The 23405-nt window shown below is 42.2% G+C and overlaps 1 protein-coding gene across 1 annotated transcript in view; it reads right to left on the bottom strand.

Annotated features, from left to right (window-relative positions):
• The window catches only part of thsd7ba (thrombospondin, type I, domain containing 7Ba), a 769281-nt gene that overhangs the window by 90137 nt on the left and 655739 nt on the right, over positions 1–23405 (bottom strand). The window contains exons 18-20 of the mRNA XM_080198282.1: positions 19368–19509; positions 7252–7367; positions 2368–2485 (exon numbers count right to left, since the gene is read on the bottom strand). Of these exons, the coding sequence (XP_080054408.1) occupies positions 2368–2485; positions 7252–7367; positions 19368–19509 (376 nt within the window). The remainder of the gene's footprint in view (positions 1–2367; positions 2486–7251; positions 7368–19367; positions 19510–23405) is intronic.

The following is a 23405-nucleotide window of genomic DNA, read 5'->3' as shown; positions in this document are numbered from 1 at the left end:
GAACCACAGCCATGGTATACTGGTTGCACAATAGATAGATGGTTAGGCTAATATAGGAAGTGCCAGTTAAGCAGGTCACGGTGTCCTGGATTATGGTGAGGGTCTGGTTTTTTGTTACCTATCCGGGCAAGGAACGAGAATTCACACTTTTAGCTTGTTTCTTGCAGGTGGTAGACTTTGGCAAGTCGGGACATAAACCTGCCATCAACAATTATCCAGCCTCTGACTGGCTCTTGTAACCACTATTAATTGCTTTAGTAACTTCTCATTCCACCTTCAAAGACCTGTGCACAAACAGCTCCAAGGTCACTCTCTCCTTGCACACCTTTTAAAATTGAATAATTTAATTGGTATTTCTCATTCTTCCTAACAAAACACATCACCTTACATTTTTCTGCATTGAATTTTGACAACTTTGTATCCAGCCATTCCATCAGCCTGTCCATGCTTTCTTAAAATCTATTACTATCTTCCTCACTGCTAAATTATGCTTCCAAGTTTTGTGTTGGCTACAAATTTCAAAATTGTGTCTGATACCTCCAAGTTCAAGTCAATAATGTATATCAAACAAGGTGTGGTCCAATCTGGGGAACACCACTGTATTATCTTCCTCTCTGATTGGTCAAGATATTGTCCCTATGATAGATAGCATGGTACTATATTCTTTTCAGCAGTGCATGGTACTATATTGCCCCATGGCTTTCCCTTTTTACTAATACGCCTCTTAGTGGCACTTTAAGTAACTGTTGAAAAGTTCTTATATGCAACATCAATTGTACTGCCATCATCCACCATCATCGAAAGTATCAAATTAGTGAATGAAGCATAATTTTCCCCTAATAAACCTGAGCTGGCTCTCCCCATGAATTCATGTTTGTCCATGTGGCTGTTAATGTTTCTCATACCTTGCCAATCTCCAGGTATTTAGTTGCCAGGTTTATCCTTTCCCTTCACAGTGTAAAACATTTTAATTCCCATGCTGGGCCCTGTTGTCACTAACAGCGAAATACCCAGAGCTCATGGTGCCCCTGTTAGTTGCGTAGTTCCACCATTCATGACTGGATTGACAGACTTGCAGAGTTTACCTGACACATTCTGTTTATGCAATGTTGCCTTCCTTCTCTACTTATGATGTGAATAGTCCAGTGTTGTAGCTTCACAATAGATACTTCTGGGTGTTTGATACACACAGTGATGGTAACAGCTTTCTGTGCTAGCATGAAATGGGCGAGTGACTTCAGTGGGAACAAATATTGAGAAAGATGTAACATCTACTGCTGACTTGCTAACACCTATTTATACCATTGCACAAAGTCAAAGTTACAGTCAGTTGCTCTGTATATCCATAGGAACAAATATGCTATATCTAGAATCCTCCAGTCTTGTGCGCCTCACTACTGTGCCAGCAAGAATGGGGAATTTGATATTCAGCCAACTCTCCATTTGCAGCAGCGGGATCAGAAAATACCAGCTGAGGGCGAGGTCGGAGAATTCTGCCCTGTATTTTTTATGAATTTATTTATGTAAACTTTGGGATGTCACCAACCAATGGGAAATGTTCTTATTCAGGTCACTTCATGTTATAATTTTAGTTGTGTTCTCAATTCTGGCAACAACTGTGTATTTGCATTATCTAACGGCAGAGGAAACAATGGAGAAACTAGGTGATGCAAATGAAATGATTAATCAGCACTAAATTGATCATCTAAAAAGAATATTGATTACTGATCTATAATGCAGACATCTTTTCCCTCCACAATCTATGTGATCCATCTAAAGGTTTCTGAATTTACAATATGTTCGGTGCTGAATAATTCAGATATGCAAAATTCAAATGCCAAGTCGAATATTAAATGCGAGCTGGCACAGACGTGCTCCGCATTTAGAATGATTTTCAAGCTAAATTCCACATTTAAACTTTTAATATTGCAGTGAATAATTAAACATATGTGACATGATATGATAGAATGTTTATTATGGTTGAATATAGAATATTACTTGTGGTCAGAAGAACACAGGCAATGATGAACTTGTTTGCTCTCCTTCTTACCGTCATACATAATTCTTTTTGGAAACATCTGTTCATGTGTGTCATACCTACTGTATAGGTTTTTCCCCACAATTCAGCAACAACAACAACAAAATCATTTAAAAGTACTTAAGATACCAATAACTGAATTGAGGTGACAATCAAACATGTTCCCTAAGCTGCTCTTCTTAAATTTAAGCAATTACTATGTAATTAGTCCACTGGAATGACCATTGCAACATCTGTTGTTAGGGTAAACTCAGTAAATGTTTCTTGCACTGTCTTACACAGAAGGTGAGTTGACGCCTGCATTTAGGTGGTCATAAGTTTTCACGTACCTTCAAGTCCACAAGTGTGGGAACATTCCGACCAAGAAGACCACTCCGATAGCTGGCAATTTACGGGGCATTCCACAAAGCAGTACATAGATAAATGCCAGGGAGACTCCAGTTTCATCTTAGAAAAGGAAAACAAAGAAATGCAACAGCAGACAGCCCAGTCAATATTGTCAATTTGTTGTGATCTTTAACAATAACGTGCATTTATAGAGCAGCACTGACACAGTGAAATCTATCAACGCATTTCACAGGAACACTTCAAACAAAATTTGGCATTGAACCATAAAAGGAGACTTTAAGATAAGTAACCAAAAGCTTTGGCATAAAATAGGATTAAAGATGCCTCTTAACAGAGCCACTTCATCAACCCATCTCATATAAATCAGTAACTTTTGAATTCTGCTGTTGGTTTCTGGTTCTTATTCTGTAGGGAGGTTTGCACAAGGAAGGTACATTGTGGGAGGTGAGGGGTGCAAAGGTATTCTGAAAACTTCCACTGAATAAATAAAAAGTGGGTAGAATTATTGGTAGGGTATGCATAATCCATAAGCACAGATTTAATCATTTTTCCACAGGCTCTTAAATATTTATATGTATGCTATGGAATCTTAACACTGCAGCCATCCTATGGAATGTTGAAATATGCTCCATTACAGCACCCACTCACTGAATCACCCTCATTGTTATATCATGTTGTGTTATAATTTGACTAAAATGATAAATGTGATGGCTACTTGTTATTAAACATGGTCAAAGCACTTTTCCATTGATAATGAAAATCTAGCCTTATCTTTATCAGTTCATGACTGGATCACTGAAGCCACAGTTACATTGGCATACAGATTAAACTACCTAAACTATCTGGGTTCAATATAAATGTTAAACCAGGAGCTGCAGAAAATTATATTTCACTTTTAAAACTCACCCTTCGATATGGAGTAGCCTTGATTCTCTCGTGGCATTCCACTGATTTTAGCTTTATTTATGCAGTATGTTTTGCTGGTGCATGCTTCACTGTTTAATTGCAGACTCTGTGCAGTTATTTTGACACATTGGGAACCTGTCATCCAACAATGATATGATCCGCACGGTCTTACATAAAGTTAGCATTAAAATACTTGGCCACTATAGGTTGAGACAACTGAACTATAAACCACCACTGGAAAGATGAAACTATAAAATGCCATTATCTGGAATTAAGCAATGATCAAAAAAGTTATTCAGAGGCACAAACTTTAAAATTGTTTTGACCAATAGCATCAAAATGTGAAATCTGAAACAAAAACAGAAAAATGTTGGAAAGTTTCAGCAGCATCTGTAAAGAAAGAGGAGAGCCAATGTCTGCATTCTGTTTAAATTTTAAAGGAAGTCATGTCATTCCTGTATGGTTTGACCGTAGAGGCAAGGCACAATAATACGCTGCCAGCAGAGATATACATTTAACAGAGAAGTGGGTCAGGGAATGGGAAGGGGGAATTTTCCGTTCCCACTTTTAGAGTGCTGGGAATGGCTGAGTGGGCACAAGATAGCACAGGAGTCCAAAAAAGGTTTTTACGCCCACAGGATTTCCTCAATTGAATGTGCCCCCCCCCCCGCGACTACAAATCACATAATCCCCCAAACAACAAACAACACATATCTAAGCCTAACCTACCCCCCCCCCCATCCCTGCCCCCACCCCAACTCTGTCTGTTATGAAGCTCCCATAATTAACTGGACCTGAACTCTGGGACTTTGAATCTGGTGACTGCTAACAGTCCCAGCTCAGACCGTTGCAGCCACTGGCAAAACAGAGGGAAACAAAGAAATGCGACAGCGGACGCTGATCAGATTGGTCAGCATTTCTCTGAGGCGGACCTTCCAAATGAGGGATGGAAGTCCTGTCTCCAGCCAATTAATGCTCCTTGAAGTGTTAACTTAACTGTGGGGCTCCCATGATCAACAAAGATATGTGCCTCACCAACTCTACAGGTGGCAGGGTGGGAAATCATGCCATCCAAAGCATCTTGCCCTTGGCATAGAAGTTATAAATGACATTAAAAGCTCAGTTCCCCAACTCAGAACCAGCTGGAAAATGTTTAGCAGTTGAATGAAATCTGAAACAGAAAACACAGCTCAGAAAGAACGACCTGCTTTTATTCAGTGCCACAAGATGTCCCAAGGTATGTTCCAGCCAATGAAGTACTTTTGAAGTATGGTCACTGTTGTGATACAGGAAATGAAGCAGACAATTGGTGCACTGCATGCTCCCACAAACAACAATGTGATAATGATGAGATAATTCATTTTTTATGATCTTGATTAAGGGATAACATTGGGGCAGGGAAACAGGGTTAACTCCCTTACTCTTCCTAGTAACACCATGGGATCTTTCACAAGGGCAAAATGGAGGTTTGGTTTAACATCTTATCTGGAGTGGGACTTCAAGACACATTTAAAGACAAGTGTGCTTCTAACTGAGCCACAGCTGACACTGAAAGACTTTCCTCCACCAACCATAAGTGTAAGAGACAACTCCCGCTACAGAAACAGTCAATATACCCAGGGATCAAGCACCAAGACAATTGGAATACTTGATTAGCGTGGAGATAAAAATATGAGAACATTGAATGTGGAGTGAATACTAGTAAAGATCTTACCTGATGTTCCTTACATAGAAATTAATTGAAGTGAAATTGGGTGGTTTCTTTTTACAAGTTTGCACCCAGACTAACATGGTTTTACAATATTCACTGTGCCAGCAATTTATTTAACTGGAGACACAGCCAAGAATATCATCCAACTCATAGATTCATAGAATCCATACAGTGGAGAAAGAGACCATTTGGCCCATCGAAGCTTCACCAAAATCAATCCATCTAGGCCTTATCCCTGTAACCCCATGTATTTATCCTGCTCATCTCCCTGACAATAAGAACATAAGAACATAAGAACATAAGAAATAGGAGCAGGAGTAGGCCATCTAGCCCTTCGAGCCTGCCCCGCCATTCAATAAGATCATGGCTGATCTGTCGTGGCTCAGTTCCACTTTCCCGCCCTCTCCCCATAACCCTTAATCCCCTCTCTTATCAAGAACCCATCAACCCGCTTCTTAAAAATATTTAGCGAGGCAGCCTCCACCACTTCAACGGGCAGAGAATTCCAGAGATTCACCACCCTTTGAGTGAAGAAGTTCCTCCTCAACTCCGTTCTAAACCGCCTCCCCTTTATCTTGAGGCTGTGCCCCCTAGTCCTACTGTCTTTTTTGAGCGGGAAGAGTCTCTCCACCTCTATCCTATCCATCCCATTCATCATCTTATACGTCTCAATGAGATCCCCCCTCATTCTTCTAAACTCTAACGAGTACAAGCCCAGTTTATTCAGCCTCTCCTCATAGCTCAACCCCCTCAACTCCGGTATCAGCCTAGTAAACATCCTCTGCACTCCCTCCAAGGCCAAAATATCTTTGCGCAGGTGCAGCGCCCAAAACTGCACACAGTACTCCAGCTGCGGCCTCACCAATGCCCTATACAGCTGCAGCAAGACCTCCCTACTTTTATATTCAATCCCCCTCGCTATGAAGGCCAGCATCCCATTCGCCTTCCTGACCACCTGCTGCACCTGCAAGCTGGGTTTTTGCGACTCATGCACAAGGACCCCGAGGTCCCTCTGCACCGTCGCCTGCTGCAGTTTTTCGCCACGTAAGTAATAGTCCTTCCTACCATTCTTCCTACCAAAGTGGACCACCTCACACTTGCCAACATTAAATTCCATTTGCCATTTCCTGGCCCATTCGCCCAGCCTATCTAGATCCTTCTGCAGACTCTCCACACCCTCCGCACAATTTGCCTTTCCCCCAATCTTGGTGTCATATATATTTATCATGGCTAATCCATCTAACGTGCACATCTTTGGACCATGGGAGGTAACCAGACCATCCGGCGGAAACCCACACAGACACAGAGAGAACGTGCAGACTCCGCACTTTCCCATAGGTAATGAAAATCTAGCCTTGTCTTTATCAGTTAATGACTGGATCAGTAAAGCCACAGTTAGAGTGGCATACAGATTAAACTAGGTAAAGTTTGGGTTCAACATAAATGTTAAACTAGGAGCTGCAAAAAATTGTATTTCACTTTTAAAACTCAGCCTCCGATAGGGAGTAGCTTTTATTCTCTTGTGGCATTCCACTGATTTTAGCTTTATTTATGCAGTATATTTTGCTGGTGCATGCTTCACTGTTTAATTGCTGACTCTGTGCAATTATTTTTACACATTGGGAACCTGTCATCCAACAAAGATATGATCCGCACGGTCTTACATAAAATAAAAGTAACCTACTTGGTCACCACAGATTGAGACAATAAAACTATAAAACACTACTGGAAACATGAAACTATAAAGTGCCATTGTTTGGAAGCCAGAGTTGATTCCAGGTGACTGGTGCTGTGAGGCAGCAGTGCCAACCACTGTGCCATTGTGCTGCCCCATAACTGTGTTATTAAAGTGTAGAAAGAGCGAACTGAACTGATGTGAGAGGCACCACTGGCAAATTGTTTGAAGAGTCTTTCAACGATGATTTCATTGCTCATAATGTTGCTATATGCATTATTTTGGTGTGTACGGGGTTTAACAGTAGAAGGGATTAGTTAGATGAGGTTGTGTTGGTAAGTGTAAAAAAAATTGAACTGGTAAATCATGTCATGCATTAAGTGGGACGGTAGTTTCTTGTTAACAACTTTTACTGTTTGATGCTGATGTGATTGCTTTTGATTCACAAAGAGAAAGGAGGATGAAGATTATTCATAATGTCGCAGGTATTACACATTTAACAGCCCTTTTCAATAACATCTCTAAATCAACCAGATGCAGCCATGAAACCACAGTCTACATTTGAGATCTCACCTTTTCACAGAGCTTGACATCAACTGACTTCCCATTACTTTGCACACAATCCAGCAAGCGGAACTTCAGCCCTTCTCCACAGACTGCATTCTCACTCAGCTGGCAAGAGCTCCATTCTGAGAAACACAAAACCACATCCATGAAAGGTCAACCAGTTGACTGTGGTCTGCATCTGTACCTGTTACAGTTATCATCCTAGAGAATATTATCAACTCAAACATGATCAGTTGCTTTTAATTACCAACAGGTCGACTCAGAAAAGAACAATACACCACATCGGAGAAAAAAATTGCCCTCACACCTTTTGAATATGTACGCGCATTGTATCAAACGGTTCTGCAGAGCAGTGTTAGTGTCTAACTGGCACCTTTCACCTCTCCATCAAACTGGTGATTTGAAAATTTAACACAATGACATGTGGGTCAATGATGATATGATGATATTCAACTCTGCATAGCTATTTATTAAGACTATACATTTCCTTACTGGAAAGAATATTGATGGATGTGAAGCTTACATATACTTACAAAACTACATTTCAAAGGAGTTTGATAGCTGAGGTGTTGCATAACAATACAGAAAGGGATAAGTATCATTGAATTGAAGTGCCTGAACTCTACAATTCGAAATGACTGAAATCAATAGCTCTCACCAAAATAAATGGTTCCAGCGAAAATGTCTACTTCAATTCATTTAGATTTTTGAGCAAATAAAATAGAAAATTTGTAGTATGGACTTGCAGAAACTCTGAGAGCTACAGAGTTAAAAGGCAAATATTTTAGGCAAAAGGTGATGATGTGTGGAACAGTCTGGTGCAGAAACAATGGCATGTGAAAAAATACTGAAGGATTTGATTTGATTTATTATCATATTCATTAACATACAGTGAAAAGTATTGTTTCTTGAGTGCTATGCAAAGCATGCCATTCATAGAGAAGGAAATGAGTGCAGAATGTAGTATTACAGTCATAGATAGGGTGCAGAGAAAGATCAACTTAATGCAAAGTAAGTCCATTCAAAAATCTGACAGCAGCAGGGAAGAAGCTGTTCTTGAGTTGGTTGGTACGTGACCTCAGACTTTTGTATCTTTTTCCCAACGGAAGAAGGTAGAAGAGAGAATGGCCAGGGTGTGCGGGGTTCTTAATTATGCTGGCTGCTTTGCCGAGGCAGCAGGAAGTGTAGACAGAGTCAATGGATGAGAGGCTGGTTTGCGTGATGGATTAGGCTACATTCACAACCTTTTGCAGTTCCTTGTGGTCTTGGGTAGAGCAGGAGCCATACCAAACTATGATACAACCAAAAATAATGCTTTCTATGGTGCATCTATAAACATTGATGAGAGTCATAGCTGACATGCCAAATTTCCTTAATCTTCTGAGAAAGTAGAGGCATTAGTGGGCTTTCTTAACTATAGTGTCAGCATGGGGAGGCCAGGACAGGTTGTTAGTGACCTGGGCACCTAAACTTGAAACTCCTGCTAATGTAGAAAGGATACTCTCCTTTACACTTCCTGAAGTCAATGACAATCTCCTTCGTTTTGTTGATATTGAGGGAGAGATTATTAATGCCGCACCAGTTCAGTAGATTCTCTATCTCGTTCCTGTACTCTATCTTGTCTTTGTTTGAGATCCGATCCACTACAGTGGTGTCATCAGCAAACTTGAATATCAAATTGGAGGGGAATTTGGCCAGTCATAGGTATATAAGGAGTATAGTAGGGGCTGAGAAGACAGCCTTGTGTGGCAATGGTGTTGAGGATGATCGTGGAGGAGATGTTGTTGCCTATCCTTACTGATTGTGGTCTGTGAATTAGGAAGTTCAGGATCCAGTCACAGGGGGAGGAGCCAAGGCCCAGGCCACAGCGTTTGAAGATGAGTTTCATGGGAATAATAGTATTGAAGGCTGAACTGTAGTCAATAAATAGGAGTGTGGCATAGGTGTCCTTGTTATCTAGTTGTTCCAGAGTTGACTGCAGGGCCAGGGAAATGCTGTCTGCTGTGGACCTGTTGAGGTGATAGGCAAACTGTAGTGGATCCAGGTAGTCCAGGAGGCTGGAACTGATTTGTGCCATGACTAGCTTTTCGAAGCATTTCATAATGATGGATGTCAGAGCCACTGGCCAAAAATCATTAAGGCACGCTGAAGGAGAACTAGGTTCTCCAGTTTCTGGATAATTGAGAGATACTGGGCTCAGTTTTATGACGCATCTTGGTCCTCTCACCATCAACTATGGGCGGTATGGTGGCCCAATGGTTAGTACTGCCGCCTCACAGTGTCAGGAGCCCGGGTTAAGTTCCAGCCTTGGTTACTTGGTGTGGAGTTTGCATGGCCTCCACATGTCTACATCGGTTTCCTCTGGGTGCTCCAGTTTCCTCCGGGTGCTCCAGTTTCCTCCCATAATCCAAAGAGGAGCAGGTTAGGTGGATTGGCCATGCTAAATTGTCCCTTAGTGTCAGGGGGACTAGCAGGGTAATTACATGGGATTAAGGCATCGGCCTAAGTGCGATTGTGGTCGGTGCAGACTTGGTGGGCCAAATGGCCTCCTTCCGCACCGTAGGGATTCTATGAACTAACAACCCTCCGAACCCTCAGCTGAAATGTGGAGAGAGAAGTCCACCATGATCCTGATGGCTGCTCTGAACAATTTAATGCTGGGGGCAACATAAATTTTATTAAGGTGGGACTTCTGCTCCTTTCTCAGGAGGAAGTCCCACCTTACAGAGCTGCAGTCCAAATGGATGGGCTTTAATTCTATTGCCCTACAGTATCAATGGGAGCATTAGGCACTGCTGAAACTACAGGCAGTCCTGACAGACCAAGAAGGTCTGGGGTCAGGGGTGTCATCAAGAGGCTGAGGGGCCAGTTTCAAAAGACCAGGAGTGAGAGGATAAGTTTTGAGGGGGTGCCACCTACAAAGTGACAAGGAGGTCCCCCAGCCTTGGCTGACTCCAGCCCACACAGCTAAAACTACCAGGCTTTCTGCATGGAATGGGCCCACCCTCACTGCCAGCAGAATATCACCAGGGGATGGGTCAGGACCTTGAGTGGCCACTTAAGGACTTAAATTTGCCCAAGTGTAGGCAAGTTGATGCCTCTCTCATCCCCATAACATTTCAGGCAGTTTGGGGACAAGCAATTTGATTTGATTTATTATTGTCACATGTATTAGTATACAGTGAAAAGTATTATTTCTTGCACATTATATAGACAAAGCATACCATTCATACAGAAAGAAATACGAGAATGCAGAATGTAGTCATAGCTAGGGTGTAGAGAAAGATCAACTTAATGCAAGGTAGGTCCATTCAAGAGTCTGATGGTAACAGAGAAGAAACTGTTCTTGAGTCAATTGGTACGTGACCTCAGGATTTGTATCTTTTTTCCGACAGAAGAAAGTGGAAGAGAGAATGTCTGGGGTGCGTGGAGTCTTTAATTATGCTGGCTGCTTTGCCGAGGCAGCTGGAAATGTAAACCAAGTCAATGGATGGGAGGCTGGGTGGTTTGCATGATGGATTGATCTACATTCAGGATCTTTTGTAGTTCCTTGTGGTCTACGGCAGAGTAGGAGCCATACCAAGCTGTGAGACAACAAAGAAGAATGCTTCCTATGCTGCATCTGGAAAAGCTGACGTGCCAAATTTAGTTTTCTGAGAAAGTAGAGGCATTGATGGGCTTTCTTAACCATAGTGTTGACATGGGGGGACCAGGCAGGTTGTTGGTGATCTGGACACCTAAAAACTTGAAGCTTTCCCTATTTCCACTTCATCCCCATTGATGTAGACGGTGGCATATTCTCCTCTAGCTTTCTAAATCGATGACAATCTCTCTTGTTTTACTGGTATTGAGGGAGAGATTATTGTTGCCACACCAGATTCTCTATCTCTTTTTTGTACACAGGAAGGCAGGAGTTAGGAAGACCATCTGCTGAATTTTATCTAACCCCCCACCACCACTTTTAAACCCACCAGCAATGAAGCAGAAAATTCAGCCTAATGTTTTCCAAGATGAGCTGCAGAATCTTTACTGATCCTGTATTTTTTCATCTTCTGCTTGCACGCTCACTGATCATGGCAACACAGTGTAGTATGTAGGGATAAAGCATAGGCCTGAAGTTTTAGGACGGCGGGGGTTGTGCATATCCCCACTGACTCCAACAGGCCTGCTGCCATTTTACACTTTCAAATAGAAACATAGAAACTAGAAGCAGGAGCAGGCCATTTGGTCCTTCAAGCCTGCTCCAACTGTTTATTTTGATCATGGCTGATCCTCAAATTCAATATCCTGATTCCTCCCTTCTTCCCATATCCTTCGATCCCTTTAGCCCCAACAGCTATACTTAATTTCTTCTTAAAATCACGCAACAGTTTTGCCTTAGCTACTTCTTGTCATGCCATTTTAAAAGTCCTTTCACCTCCTAGCCTGTCATCAGAGGTTTGGTAAGATCCAGACCATTAACTCTAGGCCTCCCTCTCCAAAGGGATATTGCCTAGTCTGCTGAGTATTTCCAATATTTTCTGTTTGCTGATTTTCAGTGTCCTTCCTTCTCTAACTTTGACACTGATTTCAGGCTTATGCTTAAACAAACCAAACCTCTAAGCACTAACTCATAAGATGATGATTATTTTGTGGACTGAGGGCTCATTTTGTAAGAGAACAGAAAAACTTCTAGCCTGTGTTGAAGAGAAAGATTGAAATTGCTGCTTAGCTTGCCAGTTACGAAATACTTCTGCAGCTCTTCACAATCACTACTTTCTGCATTGCCACAGTGTTTGGTAGTATGGAACTGTTTGTGACTCGATTCTTGCTCATATACTTCAAACTCTTCTGATGTAAACTGTGGACCAACATCATAATATCAACACAAATGCTTCTGGAAACCCATAATTTCAAACCAAGTTTTCAAAGCCTAAGTAGTTTTGTCTCTTGTGGTATTGGTATTGACTCAACATTTATCCACTTGCTGTAGCTATCGACCAAAGCAAAGCATTCTTCCTCTTCCACTCAAAAGTAATTGACATGTTCTCATTCCCACTGTTTCAATGTTTTTTTACCATGGAATAAATGGAACCTTGGTGGGTTCATTTCTCACTCTGAGACAGGTTCCCAACTTTTCAACAACTCATAATCTCCCCACAGTGCAGAAGGGGGCCATTTGGCCCATCAAGTCAGTGCCAACCACAATCCCACCCAGGCCTATTCCCGTAACCGCACATATTTACCCCACTAGTTCCCCTGACACAGAGTCATTTTAGCATGACCAATCAACATCTTTGGACTGTGGGCAGAAACCAGAGCACCCAGAGGAAACCCATACAGTCATGGGGAGAATGTGCAAACTCCATATAGATAGAGATCTGAGGCTGGAATCAAACCCAGGTCCCTGGCTCTGTGATGCAGCAGTGCTAACCGCCGTGCTATCATCCCTTAGGACAACAAAAATAACTTCTTGCTACTGTTTTCATCACACAACCCCTGTGCGTATAGGAGCCACGGTGGCACAGTGGTTAGCATTTCTGCTTCACAGCACCATGATTTGAGCCTATCCGGGGATGGCTCTTTCTCATAAGAACTCATAACTCATAACAATTATAAGCAAGAGTAGGCAATTTGATCCCTTGAGATTACTCTGCCATTTAATATGAACATGACTGACCTTATCTCGGCCTCAAGTTCATTTTCTTGCCTATTCACCATAGTCCTTCAAACCTTACTAATTAAAAATCTGTCCGCTCCTTCCTTAAATTTGCTCAAAGTCTCGGTATCCAGTACACCTCTGGGGTAGCGAATTCCACACGCTCACAACCCTTTGAAAGAAGTTATTGAGAGAAGCTTGTGTGGAGATTGCACGTCATCTGCATATGTTTTCTCTGGGTACCCCGGTTTCCTCCCACAATCCAAAGATGTTCAAGTTAAGTGGTTTGGTCATGCTAAATTGCCCCTTCATGTCCTAAGGTGTGTAGGTTAGGTTCATTAGCTATGGTAAATGTGCAGGGTTATAGGGAAAGTGTGGAAGGGAGAGTCTGGGTGGGATGCTCTTTTGGAGAGTCAGTATAGACACAATGGGCTGAATGGCCTCTTTCTGCATTGTAGGGATTCTATGGTTCTATACTTCTCATAGAACATTGAACATTACAGCACAGTACAGGCCCTTCGGCCCTCGATGTTGCGCCGACCAGTGGAACAAATCTAATGACCCTCTAACCTAAACTAATCCAATGTTATTCATATGCCTATCCACTGACCAATTGAACGCCCTTAAAGTTGGCAAGTCCACAACTGCTGCAGGCAGGGCATTCCACGCCCTTACTACCCTCTGAGTAAAGAACCTACCTCTGACAGCCATCCTATAATTATCACCCCTCAATTTAAAGCTATGTCCCCTCATGTTAGCCATCACCATCCGAGGAAAAAGGCTCTCACTGTCACTTCTCTTAATGAAGTCTGTCTCCAAACAATAGCAGAATAATGGCTCAAACTTCATTAGTGATGATCTACATTCAGTTCATTCCGGTGATCTTTCATCCAGCCATTCATGACATAATTAAACACTTTGCTGAGCACCACATCCTTGCCACTGGGCTGGAATTTCCAGCCCTTCCCACCAGTAGGATCCTGCGGTCGTCAATGGGTTTTTGGCTGGCTCACTGCATCTGTTGCAGCAGGACCTTCACACCAGGCCTAAAAATCCCACCCAGTTTCTTCACTAATTTCTCTGGCAGACACTGGTATGCCATTTCTTGATGTAAAATAACTCCATAAGTAATTCAGTGTCTGGAAATGAATCAGTCTTCACAGGAAATCTTGAAAGAACATCTCATCTGGATGGCAGCCAGCATACAATATTTAACATCGTACTGATCGACTGTCAACATCAACATCTATTTCTGAAGCTGTGCTGAATCAAGAGATGGTACTCCCTTCTTTGAATTACAATCATAAAGTTGTGGTGCTCAATTAATAAAGTGAACTTCCTATCGTACAATTATTTGTGGAACTTAGTGACATCATACATGATAATTGCTACTTCTTTCTCAATTTGTGAGTAATTTTGTTCTGATTTTGTTAACATTTGTGAAGCTTGTGTTGCAGACCTCTCCATACCACCTGAGATAACACTGTTTGTGGGGCATCACATGTCAAAACCAATTGTTTCTCAGTATCACTCTACATCAAAACAGCATCGCTAACGACTACTCTCTTCACTTCTTGAAACGCTTTCTGACACTCCACAAACCACTCCCAATTTATTCTATCTCTGTCCAGGATGAACTTAGAATGATACACAAAAACCCCTATTAGATGTTTTCAGTTTTACTTTGTTATCTGGTTTCTTTGCTTTCAAGATATCATCTCCTGAGTTGGATAGGCACTATCACCATCTCTTTGGTGACCCAGGTATGTTACCCTTGACACCATGAAGCAGCACTTGTATTCTTTAGTTTTGATGCTATACTCATGAATTGGATCTAGGACTTACAATGTGCTTTTTTTCTATCTTACTGCTAATTTAAATGTCATTTAAAAAGCATTGCACTGCATTCATCCCAATTAATACCTGATGCATGACACTCACTCTTGTCAGTTAACTACAATTACAAATATGCATTTGGCAAATCTATCTTAAAGAATCCTTCACTCTCAAGAATTGGGTAAGTAACGTTCTCGATCACGTTATTTATCAATTATTTAGAACCTCCACAAATCCAAACAGACCCATCTGCTTTTAGAACTACCATAATTGATGCAACTCATTCACTGCACTTCACCTGTTTACTTGGCCCTGTTCTTATAACCAATTCAGCTCTTTACAAACTGCCTTTAATTGCATTAGGTATAGGCTTAGCCTTAACAATTGATGGTTGTACCTGTTTTGACTTTGCCTTGTGATACCTAATTTTCTCATTTGGTTCACCCTTGCTCCAAAACCAAACGGTGCTCCCTTTGCATGCCCTTGAGGTCAGATATATTCATATCTCTACTGTAAATAACCCATCCCAGTTAATCGGTATTCTTGTAAGCCAATTCCTTTCCATCAGGGTGACTTTGTTTCTTCCTGCTACTACCAAGAATAAGTCATAGGATCCATCATCATATTTCACCCTAATGTTGACTTCACCTAACCCTGGAATACTGTTATTGGAATAACTAGTCTGTTTCACATCAGTTTTGTGTAAAGAAGTGTAACTTAGTGACTTCTTATATTCTCGCCCTGAGTTTGCAGACTCTGTTGCAGCTGTATCAATGATGAAAGTAATTTGTGAATCTCCAACTTTCGTTTCTGTTGTGCAGTCAGGAATTTTATCTTCAGCCCTATTATTCTCATGTGCTGTTTTTCTTGCTCTTTGATGGAGTAGGACTCATGATCTTCCTTCTTCCTCACAGTGCTGGGGCCTGGGTTCAATTTCTGGATTGGGTCACTGTCTTTGTGGAGTTTGCGCTTTCTCCTCATGAATGTGTTTCCTCCGGGTGCTCCGGTTTCCTCCCACAGTCCAAAGAAGTGCTGGTTATGTGCATTGGTCATGCTTAATTCTCCCTCAGTGTACTTGAATAGGCACCAAAGTGTGGCAACAAGGGGATTTTCACAGTAACTTCATTGCAGTGTTAATGTAAGCCTACTTGTGGCACTAATAAAAGAAATGAATGGATAATATTAACATCTGCTTCTACATCCATTATATGTACATTTAAACATTTCTAGACTCCAGAATGTTTGTAGGTTTACCACAATCTTGACCTAATGCATGACTGCAACTTGGTGTGACCTGAATCTTTACGGTTTCCTCTACTCTCCTGTATACTATCCGAATACGAGCAACTTTCCCACAGGCACAGCACTTTGACTGGAAATAGGGAAATTTAAATGGTTGTGGCTACCATGGCAACGGTAGCATCTACATTCCGCACTGTGAACATGGCTGTCATAGTCTGCAATTCACTGAAACCCTGTGGACCTCTCCTAACATCTCAAAAAAAAGAAATCTTTCTTACCATCTGCAACTTTGCTCTTGCTGCTATCTCCATGGCCTTGGCCTCACTGTGGGTTTCCTTCATGATGTGAGATGCCGGCGTTGGACTGGGGTAAACACAGTAAGAAGTCTCACAACACCAGGTTAAAGTCCAACAGGATTATATGGTAGCAAAAGCCGCAGGTTTATTTCATAGCTTTTGCTATCAAATAAACTTGTTGGGTTTTAACCTGTGTCATGAGACTTCTTACTGGGATTCCTTCATGTCAGCTTAATGCCATTGCTCAAAAACTTGACTTGAATTTTATTGTTCTTCAAATCTCTGGGTGGCATGATGGCACAGTGGTTAGCACTGCTGCCTCACAGTTTTAGGGACCTGGGTTCAATTCCAGCTTAGGTTAGTTTGCATGTTCTCCCCATGTCTGCATGGGTTTCTTCTGGGCGCTCTGGTTTCCTCCACAGTTTGAAAGACATGCTGGTTAGGTGCACTGACCTGAACATGTGCCAGAATGTGGTGATCTGTGGAATTTCATTGCAGTGTTAATGTAAGCCTTACTTTTGACTAATAAATGAACTTTAACTTAACTCTAAATGTCTACAAGCTTGCCTTCGAAATTCATCCCATAACCACAGTGATGAGAAAATTTCTTTAATTCAAGAGTGTAATCTGCACAAGTGTCTTATGGTGATTGTCCCTTTAAGGAGCAATCTGCAGAGTACTGGTCACATGACCCAGGAACCAATCAGGGAACAAGGTGGAGGTTCACCCTGATAAGCCTGGGTTTTCAGTACTGAGAGTCACCTCAGGAGTGGATTGTAGGCATGAGGGTCCAAACCTCTGTATAATTTTAAGCTGTAAATAAATAGGTTGTGTTTTCCTTGTCTGGTTATGACCAAAATGCCCTTCTTTGGATGGACAGATCCAGTTATCTCCTCCGCAGAGGAGTGAACGGGACACAATTCACGGAGCACAATGAGTATTACTCCCAAGTAAACAAAATGAGGGAGGACGTGAAGCACAAGGCAAACCTGAGCATAAGTGGAGCCCAAACTTGTAATCCGATTTTCAGTCCCGCAGCCTCAAGTGCTCCCAACTCCAAATCGTTCACTGAGCTTGTGGAATTGGTGGTCACATTTCCCGCCTAAACCTCCAGGGATTCAAGTTGAATCCAAGGGGTAGATTCTCAGGCAAAATGGTTGTGACTTATATCACTAAATAGAAACATATACTGCAGTTTGCTGATTTTGGAGCCATCTCAAATGATATGTTACAGAACAGATTAGTATATGGGGTGAATAATGAGATGATTTAATGAAGATTACTCACAGAGGTAGATATAAATTTTGAGTGAGAAATGGCGCAGGCAATGGCAAGTGCTGAAAAAAGGTGCACAAGAGTTACAGAGTGCACAATATGGTGCCATTCAGCAGTTAGGGTCAGTAGTCAGCACTCGTGACAAAACCATAGAAGTAGCCATGAGGTGGGAAATAAGTTTATCCACAAATAAAACAGGAAACAGATGGAACTGAACTGCCTGTGCCTGAAAAGGCACCTGTCAGTGTAGTTTCAGCTGACAGCAATCCTGTTGGAGCGTCCCAGACAGAGGAGTTAGGCCACTCCACAAGGATTCGGAAACTCCCTGAAAGACTCAATTTATAATTGACTGAATTCATGTACTAAACATTTCATTATCTTGAACTGTATCAATTGAGTACTGACACTTGTATAAAAAGGTTAGGAGGGAGGGATGTGGTGATTGTTCCTTTAAGGATAATCTGCAGAGCCTGACCTTGAGTGTGAATCAGGGAGCAGAGTGGAGGATCATCCTGGTAAGCTTGAGTTTTTGTATTGTGAGCCATTTCAGGAGCTGTTTACATCCATGAGGCTGCAAGCCTCTGTGTAGTTTTAACCTTTAAATAAATTAATTGTGTTTTCCCTAAACTGGTTGAGAATCTTTACATCTCCCTTGGCAACTTCTTCCTTTGACTGAATGCAACACTCAGGGAAACTCAGTTTGCTTTCAGCCAAAGATATAACCTTTATTCGGAATTATACCAATCCTTTTCGCTAAGGTGGAATTCGCAATTGCCTCCAAATTTGCCTTCAGTGCTATTTTTGATTATGTACTGCTCAAAGTTCCTCCAAGTTAACATTAGGCATTCCAAAAAGTGTGTCACAGTATTCTTCAATCCTTCATTTCTCAAATGGAATGTTAAAAAAAATCCATTCCACCTATTGTGCATGGCACTGAGATAATCTCACAATGTAGATTCACTATAAGCAGCTACTAACTTCATTTACACTTCCCCAGCAAAGGGGGCAGTAGAGAGGCAGCTATAACATACTGAGATAAAAGCAAAATACTGTAGATGCTGGAATCTGAAACAAAAAAAAGAAAATTCTGGAAAATCTCAGCACATCTGACAGCATCTGCTGAGATAAATAGAGCCAACGTTTCAAGTCTGGATGATTTCCTCACACAGATTTTCCCATGGGAGAACCTAGACTTCATCCAGGATCCCAGATCTATCACTGTTTTTTTGCACCTTGGCTTATACCTCAGTATAAACACGCGCAATCCACTCAATGTCCTCACGAGATGGATTTCTGTTTGCCGAGTGTGTTCTCTCTTTCGTTTGAACATACCTACAGCTTTAGGTATGGTGTTACAGCGATGTTTTTTTCAAAGCATTAAAATCACAGGCAAACGCAGCAATGGTTTTGACTGAATTGAACATGCACCAGTATGAATTGTTTTTGAAAGGTGAGAAAACTTAAGATTGCAAGCAAAGGGGCCAATGTACCGAAATACAAATTCAGAATGTGCTTGAGGCAATTCCGTGTTGACAAGAAACTTTAAGACTATTAACTCCAGCACACAGTTTACAATCTAGCTTTTCACTGGTATGGTCTCATTTTGGAAGAACAGGTCATTAAGATTACCCTTCCTATAATGTTTTGTTGCACAATCAAAATGGTCAGATCCTAGCCTGGAAAATGAAATGACAACATAATGCTAACTGCTCAATTCGCCAGCTCCCACTCTCATCTGAAATGAATCAATGAAAATCGAAAACAAAAAAGATGTTTGTTTTCAGAGGTGATCTTAAATGATATTCACCTTCTGCCATTTTGGAATAGCCAATTACCTGTTAGGTTGTAGTGATAGTGAAAGCAGTTTTTGTTCAGAGTGCAGGGCTCCACCTCAGAGGCTTCTGGGCAGGTTTTCCCATCGGCTGCTAGACGTAGAGGATATCGCGTTCGAATACGAATGTTCAAAATGTTACACTCCTATATAAAATTTCCAAATGCAAAAATGTGAATAGCAATATTGGCACAAAATGTAATATAAAGTCAGAATACTGTAGATGCTGGAAATAGGGAAAAAACAAAATTGCGTTGTATGTTACTTAAAATTTTAATGTATTGCCTTGCACAGATATTAGCTAAAATACTTTAACTCAAGTCTTAACTCTGCAAGAATGAAATAGTTTTTAAAAATTTCCTTTGTGCTGCAGTTGCTAATGCACTCAAAAGCTTGTGTTACTTTCTTGACACCTCAGGAAGTGGTTCTTAGTCACTCATTTTCCCAATTGGTTGTTGTGGCACCACACCCAGTTATTACTAATGCACAAAGGAAATGGTTTGAACCACATGCCATGTCTTCTGTTCATTTGACACAAAGTGGTGCTGCTGTACAATACTTTGCCTTAAAGGATGCGCAAACTTGGGGCCCTGCTGTCATTTTTCTTTCAAAAACCATTATAAATAAATCATTGAACAGAGTCAAAAGTATCCTCGTATGAAAACCTATTGACATATTTTGCTTTCTGCTACTCTATCTCGCTGTTATATGGACAAAATTCTTTCCAATATCTTTGAGTGAGCTTTGCAGAAGAAGAATGGACTTGGAGATGTTGGCCATGACCCTCCATTAAAAACCAAAGTGCTGCCACCAGTGGGAAACCGGAGTGTTTCCTGTTGGCGCTGGCAGCATTTGCCAGGTGGGATTCAACCATCTTTTGTTGCTATTCTGACATATGAGGTTGAAGAAGACCCGCTATGGGAAAAAAAAATCAGCCAAAGTCTTCAGGACAAAGAATAAGCCTCCTTAAAATCTATTAAAGTTAGAACCAACAGCTGCTGATGCATGCGATCAAAGAGAAAGCCTGTTTAAAAAGAACTGTGGTTAGAAAAGAGGAATCACTTCAGATTTAATCAACCTTGAAGGGAAATAAAATCAAACAAATCTATTGCCTGCTTTGAAATAGTTGGGAACTGTCAGTCAAGAGGCTACTTAAAGATACTAGAGCAAGAAATTGAATGTGAACAAAGCATTTAGGCTTTTCAGCATGACCAGAGACTTGAAAATGGCAGTGTTAAGAAAATGGAACCAAGTTGAACAGAGGTGTAGAAGTAGAAGAATGTGATGGCTAATGAGGTGTGAAATGATTGTATCAGCAGTGCAGGCCTTTATCTCCTCTGGGGCGGTGAGACAAAAAGCTTTTAGCAGCTAAGTGCACCATCTGTTCCTAATGTAAGCAATCCCATTTACTTCCCTCTTTGATGTGGTTTGGGCTGGAGTCAAACAGCCTCTTAAAACTCAATTGAGTGGAAGGTAAGTATAAAACCAACTCCCCATGGAACAAGTAAAACGGACATCTCCTGTCAATCAAAACAGTTCAGACAGGCCAGCAGAAGCTGTAGCTCATGCAAGCTTGAAAGAGGGATCTCTTTGAAACTGAATGTTCCTGTCAATCAAAGAATCTTCAAAGTGGCTGTAACTTATGAGAGAAAGCAAGAGGTCTTGAGTGAAACTAACATATCCTGTCAGTCAGGCTGCTGTAAAGGGGTTTGGTCATACTAGGGCTTGGGAGAAAGCAAGGGAATCCCCCCAGTGAAACTGATATCTGTTGTCAATCACAGTACTTCAAAGGGGTTGGCCATGCTTGGGGCTTCTGACATTAACCAAGGGCAATCCCTTCTGTAAAATGCAGTGCTGCTGTGATCTTGAAGAATATTATGTGTTTAGGGGTATGGATATTCATGGAACCTAGCCACTTCAGGATGCAGTCAGCAATAAACATTTTTAACAAAGTTGCATGAAATCACCATGCTAAGAGTGATGTCCACATTTCCCAGCACAAGGGGAACATAAGAACATAAGAAATAGGAGCAGGAGTAGGCCATCTAGCCCTTCGAGCCTGCCCCGCCATTCAGTAAGATCATGGCTGATCTGTCGTGGCTCAGTTCCACATTCCCGCCCTCTCCCCATAACCCTTAATCCCCTCGCTTATCAAAAACCCATCAACCCGCGTCTTAAAAATATTTAGTGAGGCAGCCTCCACCACTTCAACGGGCAGAGAATTCCAGAGATTCACTGCCCTTTGAGTGAAGAAGTTCCTCCTCAACTCCGTTCTAAACTGTCCCCCTTTTATCTTGAGGCTGTGCCCCCTAGTCCTACTGTCCTTTCTGAGCGGGAAGAGTCTCTCCACCTCTATCCTATCCATCCCATTCATCACCTTATATGTCTCAATGAGATCTCCCCTCATTCTTCTAAACTCTAATGAGTACAAGCCTAGTTTATTCAGCCTCTCCTCATAGCTCAACCCCCTCAACTCCAGTATCAGCCTAGTAAACCTCCTCTGCATTCCCTCCAAGGCCAAAATATCCTTGCGTAAGTGCGGCGACCAAAACTGCACACAGTACTCTAGCTGCGGCCTCACCAATGCCCTATACAGCTGCAGCAAGACCTCCCTACTTTTATATTCTATCCCCCTCGCTACAAAGGCCAGCATCCCATTAGCCTTCCCGACCACCTGCTGCACCTGCAGGCTGGGTTTTTGCGACTCATGCACAAGGACCCCGAGGTCCCTCTGCACCGTCGCCTGCTGCAGTTTTTCGCCACGTAAGTAATAGTCCTTCCTACCATTATTCCTATCGAAGTGGACCACCTCGCACTTGCCAACATTAAATTCCATCTGCCAGTTCCTGGCCCATTCGCCCAGCCTATCTAGATCCTTCTGCAGACTCTCCACACCCTCCGCGCAATTTGCCGTTCCACCAATCTTGGTGTCATCAGCAAATTTCGACACCATACACTTGGTTCCCTCCTCCAGATCATCTATATAAATGGTAAATAGCTGAGGCCCCAGCACCGACCCCTGGGGCACTCCACTAGTCACCAACCGCCAATCCAAATAGCACCCATTGACCCCCATTCTCTGCCTCCTATTTGACAACCAATCCTCTATCCACGCTAACACCCTACCCCCAACTCCATGCCCCCTTACCTTCTGCAATAACCTCTTGTGAGGTACCTTGTCAAACGCCTTCTGAAAATCAAGAAAGACAACATCCACCGACTCTCCTCTATCCACCACCCTAGACACATCCTCATGGAACTCCAATAAATTTGTCAAGCACGACTTTCCCTTAACAAAACCGTGCTGCGTCTGCTCTATCAAGCAATTCCCCTCAAGATGCCTCGCTATTTCCTCCTTGATGACGGATTCTAACATTTTACCTACAACAGACGTTAAACTAACCGGCTATAATTCCCTGCCTTTTGCCTGCCACCCTTCTTAAACAACGGCATAACATTAGCTGTTTTCCAATCTTCCGGCACTTCCCCGGAATCCAGCAACGTTTGGAAAATAACCACCAAGGCATCCACTATCACCTCCGCCATTTCTTTCAGAACCCTCGGATGCATTCCATCCGGTCCTGGGGACTTGTCCACAATCAGTCCCTCCAGTCTGTCGCGCACCGCCTCTCTAGTAACAATAATGTCATTGAGACCCTCCAGTCCTACCACCTTTCCATTGCTAACACCCAGAAAATTATTCACGTCCTCCTCCATGAAGACCGAAACAAAAAAGTTATTCAAGACCTCAAGCATTTCCCCATCCCCTACCACTAAGTCCCCCTTCTCATCCTCTAAGGGTCCAACGTTCACCCTAGCCAGCCTCTTCCTTTTTATATATTTATAAAAAGTCTAGCTATGAGACCCCTATCCCAGGAAGAGTCCAGAGATCAAGCTGTTCTCCCCAAGCCCGGGCCCACACATCCCTCTGGCATCTTCTGGACAGCCTGCACTGGGGCGGGGAGGATGGTTGCATACCAGAGTAATTACATGGAAGTGATTATTCATGCATATTCATTGGGTTGCTGCCACGCTCTGGGTG

The sequence above is a fragment of the Carcharhinus amblyrhynchos genome, chromosome 11 (genome assembly GCF_965287045.1).
Source record: "Carcharhinus amblyrhynchos chromosome 11, sCarAmb.v2.hapA, whole genome shotgun sequence".
In the NCBI taxonomy this organism is placed as follows: Eukaryota; Metazoa; Chordata; class Chondrichthyes; order Carcharhiniformes; family Carcharhinidae; genus Carcharhinus; species Carcharhinus amblyrhynchos.
Note: the sequence above shows the minus strand (reverse complement) of the source record. Positions and strands in the feature narration are given on the sequence as shown.